We start from the raw sequence: 18055 nt of genomic DNA, 5'->3' as shown, positions 1-18055 counted from the left end.
TCTGGGACTTTCATTCACCATCCTCCAACGATCCTTTTTCCTCTCTCTTAACTTGGGGATTCCTTGGTTATCTGGATTCTGTGTCTTTTTCTCCCACCCCTTTGTTCATTATCTTATTTTACTTCCTGAGAGAGGGCAAATGGCAAGATAATTTGTTTTTAGCTCTTTCATGTCATTCCTCCACCTGCAGTATGACTCTAATGTTTGGTTAGGTATGGAATTCAGAATTGGAAATCATTAACACTCAACTTTTAGAACATTATTCCAGTGTTGCTGTTAAGAAATCGGAAGCCATTTTGAATCTTTGTCCTTTTTGTGTAACCTGCTTTCTCTCTCTAGAATCTTTCTTTGTTTATGGTTTTCTGAAATTTACTGGTGATGTGCTGTACCACACACCCCACCCCCACCCCCAATAATTTTGGGGCCCTTATAAGCCAGAGACATAAGTACTTCAGTTCTCAGGATGTTTTACGTATTCCTTGACCATTTCTTTCCTCTTTTCTGTTTCTGCAACTCTATTAATAGATTGTTGGACTTTCTGGATCCAGTTTGTCTTTTTATTCTGTTTTCTTGGAGGTTTTTTTTCAACTTCATCCTTAAATTGAATTTTTAATTTGTTACGTTTTAAATTTGTTCTCTGATTTTATTTTTAAGCACCCTTTTCTTGTTTCATAGAAATGGATTCTATCTCTTAGGAGATATTAATTTTAGTTTTTTGAGATTTTAAATGCATGTGGTCACGTGTTATTTTTAGTTAGAGGCCTACGCTTAATGTTTTAAAATGTTATCTCAAGAAAGTGTTACAAGTCTATAATGCTGTCACTGATTTTTTTGGTGTCTAAGTTTTGCCATTTAAAAGCAAAAAGCAAAAGAATATAACATTTTCTTCTTTTGGAAACAGGGTTTTTCCCTTGACTGACTTTCTCTAAATTCTCTCCCCATCCCCATTCATTACAGACCATTAATACTGTATCAGAAGTTATTCGGGGCTGTCAAGTAAACCAAGACTACTTTGCTTCTGTAAATGCACCTTCAAACCCACCAAGGTAGGAAAGGGGAAATACTGAGATCCCACAGAGGAAGTGAAAACTTACTTTGGGATTTAAGGATATCTCATATACATATCTTATTCTTTTAAGAAGTTCAGTCATGTGTTTTGAAACAAATTATCTGACAAGATAAATATGTTGGTATTTAAAGAGTTTGTGGTCTTTGGAACTTACGTATTTGGGCGCAGGTATCACTTCCTAGCTATGTGCCTTAAGCAAACAGATCACTTCATTTCTCACAGCTGCAGTTATCTTTTCTGTGAAATGGAGATGAAAATAGTTACTCCCTTGTGTTCTGGCTATGGTTTTTCAGTCAGTAAAAACGACTAGTTATTGATTTGTGTACCTGGATTGCAATGTTTCTTTTTGTTCTTTTCTTTTTAAATGCAACAGACCAGCCATTGTAGTACTTCTTATGTCCATGGTTAATGAAAGGCAGCCATTTGTATTGCGCTGTGCTGTTCTCTACTGTTTCCAGTGTTTCTTATATAAAAATCAGAAAGGACAAGGAGAAATTGTGTCAACACTTCTGCCTTCCACTATTGATGGTAAATAATTTAATTCTTTTTTTTTTTTTAATATTTATTTGGTTGCATCAGGTCTTAGTTGCAGCAGGCGGGCTTCTTAGTTGCAGTATGCAGGTGGGATCTAGTTCCCTGATCAGGGATCGAACCCAGGCCCCCTGCGCTGGGAGCGCAGAGTCCTATCCACTGCGCCACCAGGGAAGTCCCGTAAATAATTTAATTCTAATTTCAGTTTTAAAGTAAGTAATTGTCTTTTAAGCTTTTAATGGTAAAATATATCATAAATGTGTAGTAGATATTTAAATGTAGAATATTAGAATGTAATAGAATATTTAAAATATTGCATTTCCTTGAATTTGTTTTGGAAAGTAGTTTTTAATTAAGGCAATAATTTCTGGAGTATTACCATCAGCAGTTTGATGCCTAAAGTATTCTAATATTTCTTTGTTCTGCAACTTTTCTTCCAAAGTACTTTTTTGTCATCTTTGCATTTGTTTTTGAAAAAACAGACTTTTGAAAGTATTACTTAATACTACTAATTAGCAAATTTTTAAGTAGCATTTCATACTATTTTTGTGTGTTTGGAAAGCAACATAATTAATTTTTACCTTATTTTCTGCCTGCCATCTTTGTAGCAACAGGTAATTCAGTCTCAGCTGGTCAGTTGTTATGCGGAGGTTTATTTTCTACTGATTCACTTTCAAACTGGTGTGCTGCTGTGGCCCTTGCTCATGCTTTGCAAGAAAATGCTACCCAGAAAGAACAATTGCTCAGGGTTCAACTTGCTACAAGTATTGGCAACCCTCCAGTTTCTTTATTGCAACAGTGCACCAACATCCTTTCACAGGTAAAGTAGCCAGCAAAACTTCTCTAAGGGGGCGGGGGGAGAAAGTTTCACTTTGATGTCAGTGATACAAGGATTTAAGGATGTCCTTAGTAGATGTAGATGAAAAAGGAGAGAGGCAAGGACGGCTCATTAGCTCATTGTCACCAGAAATGGTTTTGTGGAGAGAAAGCAATAAATATTCTTATAAGAATGGTTTTGCCAAATTGTGAATAAGGTCTGCATCATGATGGGAACACATGTTCTGGACAGAAAGGTGGTTTTTTTGGATTTGTTTTCTTTTATATTATCCACACAGTTCTTGCATGTCATTTTCTGTTTCTGCTTAATAGCTGAATTCGGGTCATTTATGAGAGGGAATAGAATAGAGTGGTTCATAGCTGTGCACCTCGCTCTTTCTCTTCCCAGAGCAATTGATCTTCCTTTCAAAAAACAAAAATAAAATACCATTCCAATGCTTATATAGTTAAACAGTAAACCCCCTTGATGTTTGTGAGCTCTCAAATCCTCAAAATGCCAAGACATACAATTTACCTAGTAAGATGTAGGTAAACAACTTAAAATGTTTACATTCCTTTAGACTCCTAAGGAAAGCAGCTAAGCTTCATTGAAATGTGGATGCTAGGGCTTTTAGGAATGTCCCTTACTATTATTAGATGATTTACCCACATGTGCCAGCCTTGCTGTTAAACAATTCAGGTTCATGCTTTAGCAAAACTGTAAAGTCATAGACATTCAGATTCACTCAAGGAGAGTAAAAATGTACATAAGCCTAAAATTGATCCATCCACTGGTATTATCCTAATCCCTTCCCCCTGATATGCGGAGTCCTTCTTAGTTCTTAATTTTGCCACACTGGTTGAATTGTTTTATTGTGAGCTTTTAGAGAACATCAGTGCTATCCATATGAAGTTATAAATGAAACCTTGAAAATTAACTGTACTGAAATGGGAGTTGAACACTTCCTTTGTTGCTTAGAATAGGTTTACTTTGATTGAGAGCCTATTTTAACTTTATCATTTGTCTCTTAGTGATTTTTTAAAAGTACCCCAAAGCATTCATATCCTTACTTATTTAATACTTGTCATTCTCTTGTTGCTGTGTGTGGAAACAGCTATTCATTTCTTTGTTTTTTCTTAATTTTTTCTTGGAGTATAGTTGATTTATAATGTTGTGTTGATTTCACATGTACAGCAAAGTGAATCAGTTATACATATATCCATTCTTTATTAGATTCTTTTCCCATGTAGGCCATTACAGAGTACTGAGTAGAGTTCCCTGTGCTATACAGTAGGTCCTTATTAGTTATCTGTTTTATATATAGTAGTGTGTAACAGCTTTTCTTGAGCCAAACAGAAATTAACTGCCCAACAGTCATCACCACATACTTCACTCTAACATTGCAATTACAATTAATGCATAATGAGAAATCCTCAAGATCGTGGTGTGCTACCAGTCTAAGTAATGACAGTGCTATAAAATTATCCATTCTCCTCTAAAATGTATATACATTGTTATATAATAAAAGATTAGAACTATCCTGTCCCAGATTATTGGCTTGGGTTTCTAGACACTGTATTTGAGGGATTTTTCTAGATTTACATTTCTCTAAAGCAGTAATATTTATGAATAATTTTTAATGTATAATTTGCAGGGTGATAAGATCGACCGACGGGTATGTATTACTTGTTTGGGCTTAGGCATTTTCCTCCTACAGCAAGCCTTTTTCTTTGTCTTGGGTTTTGCTGATTGGTTTTTTTAACTGCTTGTTTGAAGTTATATTCTACTCACACTTGTATGTGCCAGCAAGTTAATCTCTATCGTGGCTCTCCAGTTTTTCTCCGTGGGGTATCGTAGTGGTGTCATTAAGGACTATAGGAATGGGAATCTGAAGCTATACTGGTGCTTCCTCTGGGGATGCTTGCACTTTCTGGAATTCCTTGGTTTTGGGTTTTTGGTGTGATTTTTCACCCAAGCTTGCTTCTTTATTTCCAATGAAACCATTTCAAAGGTAGTCAAATTTAGGATTAAGAATTTTGTCTTTAATCAGTATATGAAAGAATGTGATGACTTTTATATTACTTAGGTTATTGAAAATATACAATAGTAAGTACAATTTTGTAATTTGAAAGAGTTTAAATCTCTTGAATTATTCTGGATGTAACCCACATGCTACACTACCATTGGGGATTAGTTTTTGATGCGTGTTGGGGGAGAGTGTGATTTGTGTTTGGTTTTGATTTGTTTTCTGGAGTATTTGGCAAAAATGGCATGTACCTTAATTCCATACTTGGAATTTGTGTTTAGTCATGCAGTGTGGACAGTAATAACTGAGGTCCTATTAGGAATTGTATGAGCATGATTTAACACATGTTAATAACTCACACACAGACATATTTGGAAGCTTTAGCTGGCAGAATTTTTTTATATTAGGTAAAGTATAAGTATACATGTCACTCATTTAAAAGGGAAATTTTTGGAGGTATAATTTATATACAGTAAAATGCACAGACCTTAAGTGTTCAGTCTGATGATTTTTGGTGGTTGAATATACTTCGGTAACCACCACCCAAAACAAGATATAGAGCATAGTATTCAGAAACCCAAAAAGTTCCATCATGTCCCTTTCCTATTAATTCTCTGTCCTCAGAGGCCACCACTAAAAAGTGAATCTGAGGGCTTCCCTGGTGGCGCAGTGGTTGAGAGTCCGTCTGCCGATGCAGGGGACACGGATTTGTGCCCCGGTCCGGGAAGATCCCACATGCCACGGAGCGGCTGGGCCCGTGAGCCACGGCCGCTGAGCCTGCGCGTCCGGAGCCTGTGCTCCGCAACAGGAGAGGCCACAACAGTGAGAGGCCCGCGTACCGCAAAAAAAAAAACCAAAAAAGTGAATCTGATCATAATATTCTAGAACCTCATTTTAATACTTAAACATTGGAAGTTTAAACTGTTAGCTTTTCATATTATTTAAATGAACAATGCACAAATACTAAACTTGAAATCCACAAAGTAGGAGTATGAGGGATTTTTATTTAGAAAATATAATTGGGGCAACATAGTAGCTTATGTTAAAGGTGATTCAGGATTGTTTATTTTGTCTGTGGTTCTCTTCCATCCTATAAAATCTTTGGTTTTGTCAGCGGTTCACAAACTCTAAGGGGCTGAGAAGAGATAGGTATTTTTTCTTGACTTAAACCTGTAAACAAACATGCAAACAAATGTGTTTGTGTAACACATAAACAAAATGAATAGTTTTAGCCTTTTTTTTTTTGGCCACGCTGCATGGCTTGTGAGATCTTAGTTCCCCAACCAGGGATCAAACCTGCGCCCCCTGCAGTGGAAGCGTGGAGTCCTAACCACTGGACCACCAGGGAATTCCCAAGTGTGGCATTCTTTTAGCTGGTCTAGCTGTTTATATTGTAAGGAATCCATCAGAAAATGAGAGAGCACTGAAATAGAATGTTTTGATAGCTTTTATTGCTCAATTTCTAATTTTACTTGTTTGGCGGGATAGAGCAGCTTGATCAGGATTTTGTTGGATTTATATTATTATCAACATTTTATGATAGTATACTGGACAAATACTGTAACATTTTTGCACTCTCTAATAGTTTATTTTTCTTTTCATTTTGGAAAATTTCGAAAAATAGAAAGTAGAAAGAGAATAATGTCCCTCATTCTACTACCCAAAGGTAACTACTGGTAAAATTTCAGGCTTTTTTTTTCCCTATACTGTTTATTTACATAGCAGTGATCATGCATTAGATTCTATTTTGTATTCTGCATTTTTTCTTACAAGTATTTTCCGTGTTATTAAACACTAAGTCAACATCACTTTATATGGTTACACAGTATATATTTCACTAAGTAGATATACCCTAAGTTAGTTAATTGCACATTTAATTATCTCCCATTTTTCCCTGTTATAAATCATGGTTTGATGAACATCAGAATAACGTAGTCTGCACAAAAGACCATTATTACAAAGTACTCACTTTGCACGTTTACAGTATGCATGGATTTCTGTTAATGTAGCAAAGCAAGGACTTGCCTGCATTTCACTGATGTTTAAAAAAAATTATCCCAGCAATTGTATCGTTTTTTTCTTTTCCCAGTTCAAACTTCTGCCATCTATTTTAAATTGGGGGCATTAGTTCTGCTTTTAATATGCTAGTAGGTAGAGAGTTGTAGAGTCCCAGAGTTAGAAATGATGGTAATAGTTTATAACATTTGTAGAGCACTCACTGTGTACCATGCGCTGCTTCTAAGTTCTCTACATGTATTAACCCATTTATAATCCATGAGATAGGTATTAACTGTTGCCCCTGTTTAAGGATGAGGAAGAGAAGTTAAGTAAGTTGCCTGAGGTTTCATGGCTGTTGAGTTTTAGAACCAAGATATGAATCCTGGTATCCTGGCTTCAGAGCCTATCTTCTTAACCTCTTTGAGATCATTTAATCCAACCACCTCTGTGTACTAAATGAAGAAGTTGAGGCCCATGTAGCGTATTGAACTTGTCCAAGGTAAGGCAGTAGAAGATTTGGTTCTTCTAATTCCAAACCGAATGTCATTTTCACCGACACCATACTGCCACTCTCAGAATTAAAACTTTAGTCCTTTAAACTTGAAATGGATAAATACATGATTTAGAAATCAAAATGATACACGAAGTCTTGGCACCAACCCTGTCCTAGTTCCCCGCCTCATGTTACTCTTTTCTTCTACATCTGGAAGTGTTTTTTCCGTATATGCCCTGATCTGCACCTTGATGTTTTGTTTTGTTTTGTTTTGTTTCACTTAATAGAACCTTGCACTTCTCCTTGCAAAGTAAAGTAAGATTACGGTGGGCTAGGTGCTCTCTTCCCCCACAGCCTCCCAACAGTGTGTTGTCACACTTGTACTTTTGCCAGTCTGCTGATAGGTGGAAAATGTTATCTTAGTGAGTTTTAATTTATATTTTTCTTACTAAAGGGCTGAATAGTTTCCTATATATTTATGCATCATTTGAAGGTTTTTTCATTAAACTCTTTTATCATCTGCCCATTTTTCTGTCGGGTTGTTAATCATTTCTTCTTTATAGGAACTCATATTAAGGAGCTTAACCCTTGTCTGTGATAAGTTACAAATATATTTTTCCTGATAGGATCTTGGTGTTTTGCTTTGGATTTTTTTTTTTTTTTGATATCAGACTTTTATCGCTTCTACATTTTAAGTCATACGTAGGCTTTCGCCACTTCAAGATGTTAAGGAATTTGCCAGTATTTCCATCTCATACTTTCTGGCTTCATTTTTGCACTTAAATCTTTGTTCTCTTCTTCTCTGAATTGTGTGAGATATGGATCCTCTGCTCTTTTGAACTGCTCTCTAGTTTTGCCAACATCTTTGAAGTCTGTCTGTAACCACTGATAGTTATATTCTGTCTTTTTCACATACTAAATTTCCATTTGTAGCTGGATCATTTCTGGACTTTCCATTCTGCTCTTTGATTTGTCTGTTCATGAGGTAGTATCACCTCATTGCTCTCTTTCATTTTTTTACAGTTTCTCTAGTTATTCTAGCTTGTTTATTTTTCCATTTGAACTTGAAAAGCAGGTGGTTTCGTTCCAGAAAAAAAAAAAAAGAAAGCCTGTTGAGATTTTTATTTGGATCACATTAATTTTACAAATTAATGTAGAGTCAATATCTTCATGATCTTGAGTCGTTCTCTCTAAGAACATGTGTCTTTCTGTTGATTTGTGTCTGCTTTTGTGCTCTTAGAAATGTTTTTAAACTTTCCTCATTTAGGTTTTATAGAGTTTTGATTAGGCTCATTCCTGAGTACTTTATCTTCTTTTGTTGCTGTAGTCAACAGCAACAATGGGTGTAGTCAACAGCAACAATGGGTGTTCCATTCTATCTTCTGCCTGGTTCTAACTAGTTATGTTTGACTGTGTTCTTAAGCTTCAGTTAGACCCCAAATGACCTACTTTTCAAAATTGAATCTCATTCCATTTTTGTTTACTCAGACATCAGCCAGTGATTTGATAGAATGCCCTTGTATATACAATGTCGGTATATTTGGTACCTGCAAATGGTATTCCAGTAATAAACTTTTTATGTATAACCAGGGGAAATCAACAAAACATTCACATTTATAACTTGAGTAATTAGTTGTAAATTCTCTGTGGCACATAGTCAGTTGAGAATATATTTTTAAACTTCAGTGTACTTGGGTAACATGAAAATTTATTGTGGACTACTGTAATGACATAAAGGCAAGGAAAAAGTAAAAATAATGCCTTATGTAAAAATTAAATTCATGCTGATTAATGCTTACTTGGCAAATCATTTGAAGAGGTCTAATTTGAATTTGTTTAATTAAATATTAAGTATACTTGAAAAAAGATTATGGAAAGTTCAGGATACTGACATCACGGTTCATGAAATTAGAACTGTCTGGCTGAGTGATAGGAATTTTTCAAAACACATTAATGGTTACTTTAAATCCATTCCTTGTCTAGATTTTTGAATAATTGCATTTTGGATATTTTCTGAAATTACTCCCAGAGCGATGCATTACTGTGCTAATTTCCATTATTTTGTTTCACGCAAAAATACAGGTTATGTAATATAATGTGGGCAATGGCAATATTAATGAGCTAAGAGAATATCTCATAAGGGATACAAATGTGTTGTTAAAATTCAGGAAACTAATGTTGATGGACGTGCTAGTTTTCAGTATTGTTTAACATACTTGGCAGCAGTACAGTTAGTGGTTTGAGGCACTTAGCTAATTTAAATAAATCTTTTTCTCCTTCATTAAGTTTGTGATTTCTCATTATTTGGCATTTCTCAGGGGGTTTGTAACATGGTTTATTTATTTTCTTGTTAGAGAAATATATTCGTTAATGAAATTTGACTAAATAATTCAGGAGATTATTTCTTTGTATTTTTCTTGATGTTTTTTGAAGGAGGTAGAATTTGTCCTTTTATGAGAAAATTGTTCTTAAAATTCCTATTGAAACATCATAAATTTGCCAGCAAATTTATGTTTTTGTAAAGTGTTTTAGGACTGATGAAATTTTTTAAGCATCCACATCATATATGTCTTCCTTAGCATATCAGATTTTCCATTAATAGTATTTTAGATAACCTGGCATATGCTTATAAGCGTGGATCAAGTCTAATTTCTGCTCTCGGTTTATTTTGGGAAGTGCAGCCCAGAGAGTATACAGGAATGCATTCTCTTGTTCAATTTTTAAAATCCGGATACCTGACACATCTTTTATAAGATGTTAAATATCTTTTTATGCAGATGGGGAGGGATCTTAGGGCAACTTTACGTTTGAAAAAAATAAAACAAGATTTCTGCCACCTTGTTTATTACAGGGAAGCAAAATACAGACAAGAGTTGGGTTACTAATGTTGCTTTGTACCTGGCTTAGCAACTGCCCCATTGCAGTAACACATTTTCTTCACAATTCAGCCAATGTTCCCTTTGTATCCTTTATGTTTTAGTAAGATGCATGTAAGTATTTACCTTTTTTATCTTTTCTATTTCTTCTTCTCAACTAGAGTTAGCTCCATGCCCCAAATATTTGAATCCTCTTTATCTATGTAACAACATTTTAAACTGTTAAGGTGACAACGATGCTTACTTAAGCTGTGTGGGTGTGGGTGGGTGGGTGGGTGGGTGTACGTGTACCATTGTTTTATGTTTGCTCGGACTGTGTATAGAATTTTTTGTAGAAACTCTTACATGAAATACATGTCAAATTCAAATTGTAAAACAAAGTACTCTGGTTATTATGAACCATTAGTTTTCTTAACAAAGTTTTCAGCTTACAGGACAAATTGCAGAAAATCTTGGAGAGGAAGAACAGTTGGTCCAAGGCTTATGTGCTCTTCTGTTGGGCATTTCGATTTACTTCAATGATAACTCACTTGAGAGCTATATGAAGTAAGTAAGGGGAAAATGCCAGGGGAAAATGACTTGCTGATGTCATCAAGAGATAATGAAAAATTTTTTCTGCCAAAGTATAATGTAGACCAAGCTTTTATGTTTTGTTATGCCTTTTTTTTTAAGCATCTCAATATGCTTATCTCTGTAGAGAGAAACTAAAACAACTGATAGAGAAGAGGATTGGCAAAGAGAATTTCATAGAGAAACTAGGATTTATTAGCAAACATGAGTTGTATTCCAGAGCATCTCAGAAACCCCAGCCAAACTTCCCCAGTCCAGAATACATGATATTTGATCATGAGTTTACAAAGCTGGTAAAAGAACTTGAAGGTAAGACAACAAAGTTTATCTTGATATTCATTAGAAAGTAGTACCTAGGATTGTATTGCATATGTATATTCTGGATACATGCAGATTATATGATAAGCCTAAAAGTATTTTTTTTCCTAGCTCTTGATCTGTGGCCCACTTAAGGACTTTTGGCATTCAGTAAGATTGGAAAGATGATTTCTTATCTCTCATGCAATTAGGCCATATGTTTTTACTGACTACATCTTAATAATAAAACAGTATTTTAAATAAGTCTTCTTTTACAGGTGTGATAACTAAGGCTATTTATAAGTCCAGTGAAGAAGATAAACAAGAAGAAGAGGTGAAGAAAACACTAGAGCAGCATGACAGTATTGTGACTCACTACAAAAATATGATTCGAGAGCAAGTATGTACTGATAAATTGTATCCAACCTCTGTTATACTAAAAGTATAGATACTTCTCTACTTTAGGGAGGAATTTCTCTCGGCATTTCCAAATGCAAAAGGATACACAAAGTAAAACTCATCGTTTTCCTAAATAATTCAAAAGCATCTGAGTATTCAACACACTGAGAGCTTAGTATGTGCTAAGCAAGTCTAGTGGTAAAGATAATCGAAGGTATGCGGCAGCATTGAGAGGCACCTAACTTAGCTAGGTAGGAGCAGGTGCTTGGAGAAGACAGAGAAGCTGAGTCCTAAAAGGATGACAATGAGTAAGCTAGGCAAGCAGAGAGGGGGACGGGAGGTGTTACTGGCATGGACACAGAACACTCGTTGGCTGTATGAAGGAGAATTTGAGAGGCAAGGCTAGAGAGAGGGAGCCCAAGGAGGGTGGTGATGGTAGGTGGCAATTGGGAAACTGACGGTTGACGAGGATGATAGCGACTGCTGTTTTGTGTACTGTGTTCTAGGTGCTCACCGAATACAGTTAAACACCATCTCATTTACTTTTCACAATATCCCTTCAAAGTAGCTGACATCTGCAGTTCAGAATAAATGAGGAATCTAAGACTTAGAGAATTTAAACTTGTCCAAGGTCACTCAGTGCTTGGTGGAACAGAATTCAAATACATGTGTGTTACTGGGACTCCAAAGCTCACACTGTGTGGTATAGAGGGGACGGTCCTGAGAAATGTGGAAACCAAAGAAGATAAAACTGACAGGACTTGGTAGTGATTGGGCCTGGGGACGAGGGAGTAGAAAGGGTCAGATACGATCCTTAGATCTCTGTCTTGTGCACCCGAATAGATGATATTAAATTAGACAGAACAAGAGGGAGCTGAATTACTAGAGTGCGTCATGATGAGTTAAGTTGAAACTACATTTTCAAAATCATCAGCTGACATTTTCTTTGCAGGATACCGATGAACCCCACACTTGGGTAGTGTTGAGCACCTTACACCTTCCATTACATTCCTTCAGGATGGTTCTTGGTTTTCTTTTCTCATTTAATTCCTCACTCTGGTACATATACCTTTATTGGAATGGAATCCTAGAAAGTGCTGCAGTGTTATGGTGTTAAAATTCCAGAGTCATGGAAACAATATACGGGGGCGTCTCATGTGGGGCAGGCTGCTGCCCCTTCCCTGCACTGCCTTCCACCCCCTGCTGATTGTGACAGCTTGAGGCAGGTGTGGCTCCTAAGAGCTTTTGTGTAGAGCCCTCTGAATGAGAGCTGCCGATGTATTCTTCTCTTCCCCGCAATCTGTATTGTTGAGAATGAAATTCTCAGAAAGAATAAAAATATACTAGTGGTGTATTTAGCGTTCAGTCTGAGCTTTTCAGTTTATAAGCAGATTAGTAAATTAGAATCATCTTTGAATGATCCAAATTTGAATCATTACACTACCCATGGTTATTAGGATTTTTCATCTGTCTTAGTACAAATTTGGAGTCATTTCCAGATGGTAAAATGTAATTTTTAGAGCAATGGGAAATAAATACTTGGAATGTGATATTATAGCTTGCTTGCACTTGGAGCTGATAAATATGGTTGATTTGGAAGAAGAAAAGAGTGATTTGACACAATTACTATAATCACTTTTCTTTAGAAATGTTAATTTTAAATATTCTCATCACTTAGAATGCCATTTGACAATTAGGCAACAAGCATCAAGAGCTGTAAAATGTTTATATAAACTTTGAATTACATTTGATAATGCATCCTAAGGAAATTCTCCAAAATTCAGGAGAACAGTTATTTGGACTAAAATATTTATTGTAATGATATTATCATTTAGAAAAATGGAGAGCAACCTCAGTGTTGCTTTTGAGTATAAATTACATTGCATCTACTGATTAATATTGGGAAATTTTGATTGAGTAGTAAGCAAATTAAAGGTTACAAAATGTAGGTGGACGGATTATGACAAGTTTAAAAAACCTGGGTTGGAAAGAATTAGAAGAAAATGAAGACAGATCAAATTCTAACTAGTTACTACACTCGGGTGATAAGAGATGAAACCTGTTTTTTTCAGAATTCTAAGTGTTCTGTTATATGATTGTCTTTTAATGTTAAAAGTAACAGAGGTACATACATATATATACATATACTAAGCTTCTTAAATAATTTGGTATAAATATCTTAAGTAGTTTGATGGACCATAAAATGAAGTTTTTAAAATTGACCTCCCCCCACCCCCAAACCAAAATTACGGTGAGATTGCAGACTGCGCCATATGATGGGGCCTTGAAATCTTACAGTTCTGCTGCATGTTAATTGGCCTTGGTGCATACATTAATGTGTTATTGCTTAATTATAGAATGCTTTTGGAAATATTGAGTAGTTTAACATCCTCACCCAAAATAATCTCTAATTTTTAATTTGTTCATCCTCTTAATGCTAACTAGTCTGAATTTAAAACACTTCAATTATGTTTTGGTTCACAGGATCTGCAACTTGAGGAATTGAAGCAGCAGATTTCTACGTTAAAATGTCAAAACGAACAGCTCCAGACAGCAGTCACACAGCAAGTATCTCAGATTCAGCAACACAAGGATCAGTATAATCTTCTTAAAGTACAGCTAGGTAAGTGTAGCTAGCCATTCCTGTTGTAGTGTCCCCAGGAGCTGGACAAAGTCAGACAGGTTATTCTTGTGGACTAGTCTTTCTGTAACCTTAAATTAATCACTGTGACAAACATTTAAGTCAGAGTTTGAAGTCCAGGCTCTCTGCTCAGTGTTTGATTATCTGATCCATTGATTCTCAACCTTAGCTGCCTATACATTAAGATCCCCTGATATTTTTATTTTTTTAACACCAATACTGAAACCCCACTGAGGTTTCTAATTTAATTAGTTGGGGGGTGGGTCCAGGCATCAGTGATTATTAATTACAAGCTCCCCAGGTGATTCTAATGTCTAGCCAGTTGAGCCAGCCAGTTGACTGGTCTAACCTTTTCGTTTTCTTATCTGCAAAACGGAGCTGATAGTAGCACCTGTGTCATCTGAGAATTAAATGAAATAATATATATAAAATTCTAGTTCAGTGCCTGGCACATGCTAGGAGCTCAGATGCTTGTAAATAGTCTCATTCTACACAGCTTGTGGGTGGAATGCTAGCTACTTAGAAATATAATTAATTTTATTTATATGAAGGTGACCAAAATTTTCAGAAGAAAATATCTTTTACTTCCTCTATTTAATGACAATAATTTGTCAGTTCTTTTAGTCCATATAGAAAGCTATTCCTTTGTGAAGTTTTTTTAGAAATATTTATTTATTTATTTGGCCACACCGGGTCTTAGTTGCTGCGTGTGAGATCTTTAGCTGCAGCATGCGAACTCTTAGTTGTGACATGTGGGATCTAGTTCCCTGACCAGGGGTCGAACCTGGGCCCCCTGCATTGGGAGCGCAGGGTATTAGCCCCTGGACCACCAGGGAAGTGTGCTGTGAAGATTTTTAAAAGGATTTTATTTTCTCTTACATTAATTGACAGAATTGGAATTTCAAATACTGTAATTCTTTTTTTTTTAAATCTTTATTGGAGTATAATTGCTTTACAATGGTGTGTTAGTTTCTGCTTTATAACAAAGTGAATCAGTTATACATATACATATGTCCCCATATCTCTTCCCTCTTGCGTCTCCCTCCCACCCTCCCTATCCCACCCCTCTAGGGGGTCACAAAGCACCGAGCTGATCTCCCTGTGCTATGCGGCTGCTTCCCACTAGCTATCTATTTTACGTTTGGTAGTGTATATATGTCCATGCCACTTTGTCCCAGCTTACCCTTCCCCCTCCCCGTATCCTGAAGTCCATTCTCTAGTTAGGTCTGTGTCTTTATTCCCATCTTGCCCCTAGGTTCTTCATGACCTGTTTTTTTTTTTTTTTTTTTTGATTCCATATCATATGGTATTTGTTTTTCTCTTTCTGACTTACTTCACTCTGTATGACAGACTCTAGGTCCATCCACCTCACTACAAATAACTCAATTTCATTTCTTTTTATGGCTGAGTAATATTCCATTGTATATATGTGCCACATCTTCTTCATCCATTCATCTGTTGATGGACACTTAGGTTGCTTCCATGTCCTGGCTATTGTAAATAGAGCTGCAATGAACATTTTGGTACATGACTCCTTTTGAATTATGGTTTTCTCAGGGTATATGCCCAGTAGTGGGATTGCTGGGTCGTATGGTAGTTCTATTTTTAGTTTTTTAAGGAACCTCCATACTGTTCTCCATAGTGGCTGTACCAATTTACATTCCCACCAACAGTGCAAGAGGTAAACTACTGTAATTCTTAATCTTAGATCACTAAACCATGCAGTTTAGTCTTAAGACTATGCTTTTTTTCTTCCCAGAAACCCTGAAAATATCATTATTTTTATCAATACACTGTTTTTCAGAACTTCCCTGGCAGTCCAGTGGTTAAGACTCCATGCTCCCAACGTAGGGGGCATTGGGATCCCTGGTCAGGGGACTAAAATCCTACATGCCGCACCTACGGCGTGGCTGGAAAAAAACAAAAACAAAACAAAAAAACACTATTTTGCAAAGATGAAATGTGCTTGCAAAAACCCTGCCAAAGTAATTATTAAGGAAAGTATGTATTTATTTTATACTTGAATCATCAATTCAAAAAATGAAAAGTTTCGTGCTGGCTTTTCAAATTTTATGCCTGTCTAATAGGAAAAGACAATCAGCATCAAGGTTCTTACAGTGATGGGGCTCAGATGAATGGTATTCAGCCAGAAGAAATTGGTAGGTTGCGAGAAGAGATAGAGGAATTAAAAAGTAATCAGGAACTTTTACAAAGCCAACTGGCTGAAAAGGACGCTTTCATTGAAAATTTGGTAAGTGAATGTTGACAGTTTTTAAACAAGAAGTCAAGAATGATTCTCATTATCCAGCTTGTTTATTTTTCTCCATCCCTTAAGCTACAATATCATATTAAGGTTTTAGAATATGAGCTCTGGTGTCAGACTGTCTAAAGCTTCAGTGCTTCCTAGCTAACTGAATTTAAGCAACTTAGTTAACCTCTTTAAACTTGTTTCCTGAGCTATAAAATGGTGGTGGTGATATCTGTCTCATTGCTGTGAGAATTAAATGAGATACACTGTTAAAAGCTCTTTTATTGATTTTTTTTTTAAAGATAGATTTTATTCATTTCTTTAAAATTTTTTATTTTTTTTTACTTTCGGCTGCATTGGGTCTTTGTTGCTGTGTGCGGGCTCTCTCTGGTTGCAGTGAGCAGGGGCTAGTCTTCGTTGCATTGCGGTGGCTTCTCTTGTCACGGAGCACGGGCTCTAGGCGCACGGGCTCAGTAGTTGTGGTTCGTGGACTTTAGAATGCAGGATCAGTAGCTGTGGCGCACAGACTGATGTGCTCCGCGGCATGTGGGATCTTCCCGGACCAGGGCTCGAACCCATGTCCCCTGCGTTGGCAGGCAGATTCTTAACCATTGTGCTGCCAGAGAAGCCCTGTATGAGGTTCTTTTAATACATGGAAATCACTCAATAAATACCTGCTTTTATGCTCTTTCTTCATATGACCTCAGTTAAGTGCCTAGATTTAATAAATTACTTGGCATGAGTATAAATTTATTAGCTATGGAAAATTTGTAGACAGTATGTGCTATGTTGAAATGTTATTTTGAGTATAAAATTTTACATGTCAGTGTGAAATTTTTTGGTAAACGTATACCAGACATAGCTTATATATGTACAGTTTGGGGTTTTTTTCTGTCTCTTTAAACTGAATTTATTTCATAGTTTATTTCTATGCTCTTTGTAGAAATCGTCCCAACCATCACCTGGCACAAATGAACAGTCTTCAGCGACAGCTTCAGCAAGAGATTCTGAACAAATTGAAGAATTAAAACAGGTCATTTTTCAGCTTGATCCAAGCTCTGTTTTGTCTTGTTTTAATTATAATAGCATAACAGCACTGCAGTTCCATTAATCTACAACTGCTTTGTCAGGTGTAAGCAAAATTTGATAGTGAAGACAGCCATTTGAAAATCCAGAAGCTGTTTTAATTATACAGTAATGGTATTTTGCTTTATATTGTGTTTTTATTTTTCAGTGATGTTCTTTTTAACAGATCTCAGCATCTTACCCAGATTATTTGTAGATTATCAGTAAACTAACGGTTAAGGAAACCTTAAATATATTTATAAGCCACAAATATGAAGATATAAAGTCTTATGCCTAATTTTCATGATAACTGGTTGGTTAAATGTATTGGGCATTTAAGTCATTCTATCCAGAAAAATGTTGGTTTTTAAAATTGGAAAAGGGAAAAACAGGAAGTAAACTTGTATATATCTCAATTAGATGACTCTAGCTAAAAAGCAAAATATACTTTTTCTGCTGTAGTAATTTATATTGTTTAGAAAAGCAAATAAGCCTTTTCCTTCTTCCATCCTCCCCTCCTTCCTTCCTTTCTTGAAGAAGGAATATATGTTTCTTTAAAAGAAAATAAAAAGTGTTACTAAAGAAAGAAGTGAACAGCCTGGCCAAGCTAGGACTAACTTCCTTCTCCCTCCAGTAGCCAGCTCGTCCTTACCCACTGACATGTCTGATATGATGGGAATGATCGGAAAGAGAGAAACAAAATGTCTTATTTTGATAGTGTCTTTGTACCCCAGAGTAGATTCTACAATCTACTTAAATTATGTTTTTTAAAAATAATAATAATAATTTGTCATTAACGATTTACAAGTCTCTAATATGTGTCCATAATGTTTTGTTCTTGTGAGGAAGAGCAATATCTATTTTGATTTTATTAATTCTAGAACTATATTAAAATTAAAGGGAATTAAGTTATTAATATATACCCTTAGTTTGTAAATCCCAAGTAAATATTTTTACTTTTTGTGTTTCCCAAAGATATATTTTAAATATTATTTATTTATTTATTTATTTGGTTGTGCCAGGTC

The 18055-nt window shown here is 35.8% G+C and overlaps 1 protein-coding gene across 2 annotated transcripts in view; it reads left to right on the top strand.

The window, feature by feature from the left end:
* USO1 (USO1 vesicle transport factor) overlaps positions 1-18055 on the top strand; it is a 97408-nt gene that overhangs the window by 67394 nt on the left and 11959 nt on the right. The window contains exons 11-21 of one of the 2 annotated variants that reach the window (XM_060012358.1): positions 958-1046; positions 1443-1597; positions 2209-2420; positions 4072-4092; positions 9786-9896; positions 10238-10356; positions 10508-10689; positions 10956-11077; positions 13561-13699; positions 15805-15968; positions 16909-16998. In XM_060012358.1, the coding sequence (XP_059868341.1) occupies positions 958-1046; positions 1443-1597; positions 2209-2420; positions 4072-4092; positions 9786-9896; positions 10238-10356; positions 10508-10689; positions 10956-11077; positions 13561-13699; positions 15805-15968; positions 16909-16998 (1404 nt within the window). The remainder of the gene's footprint in view (positions 1-957; positions 1047-1442; positions 1598-2208; positions 2421-4071; positions 4093-9785; positions 9897-10237; positions 10357-10507; positions 10690-10955; positions 11078-13560; positions 13700-15804; positions 15969-16908; positions 16999-18055) is intronic. The other variant, XM_060012359.1, reaches the window with a different exon arrangement.

Source organism: Delphinus delphis, chromosome 5 (assembly GCF_949987515.2).
Source record: "Delphinus delphis chromosome 5, mDelDel1.2, whole genome shotgun sequence".
In the NCBI taxonomy this organism is placed as follows: Eukaryota; Metazoa; Chordata; class Mammalia; order Artiodactyla; family Delphinidae; genus Delphinus; species Delphinus delphis.
The sequence above is the reverse complement of the archived record's forward strand: the minus strand, read 5'-3'. Positions and strand labels throughout refer to the sequence as shown.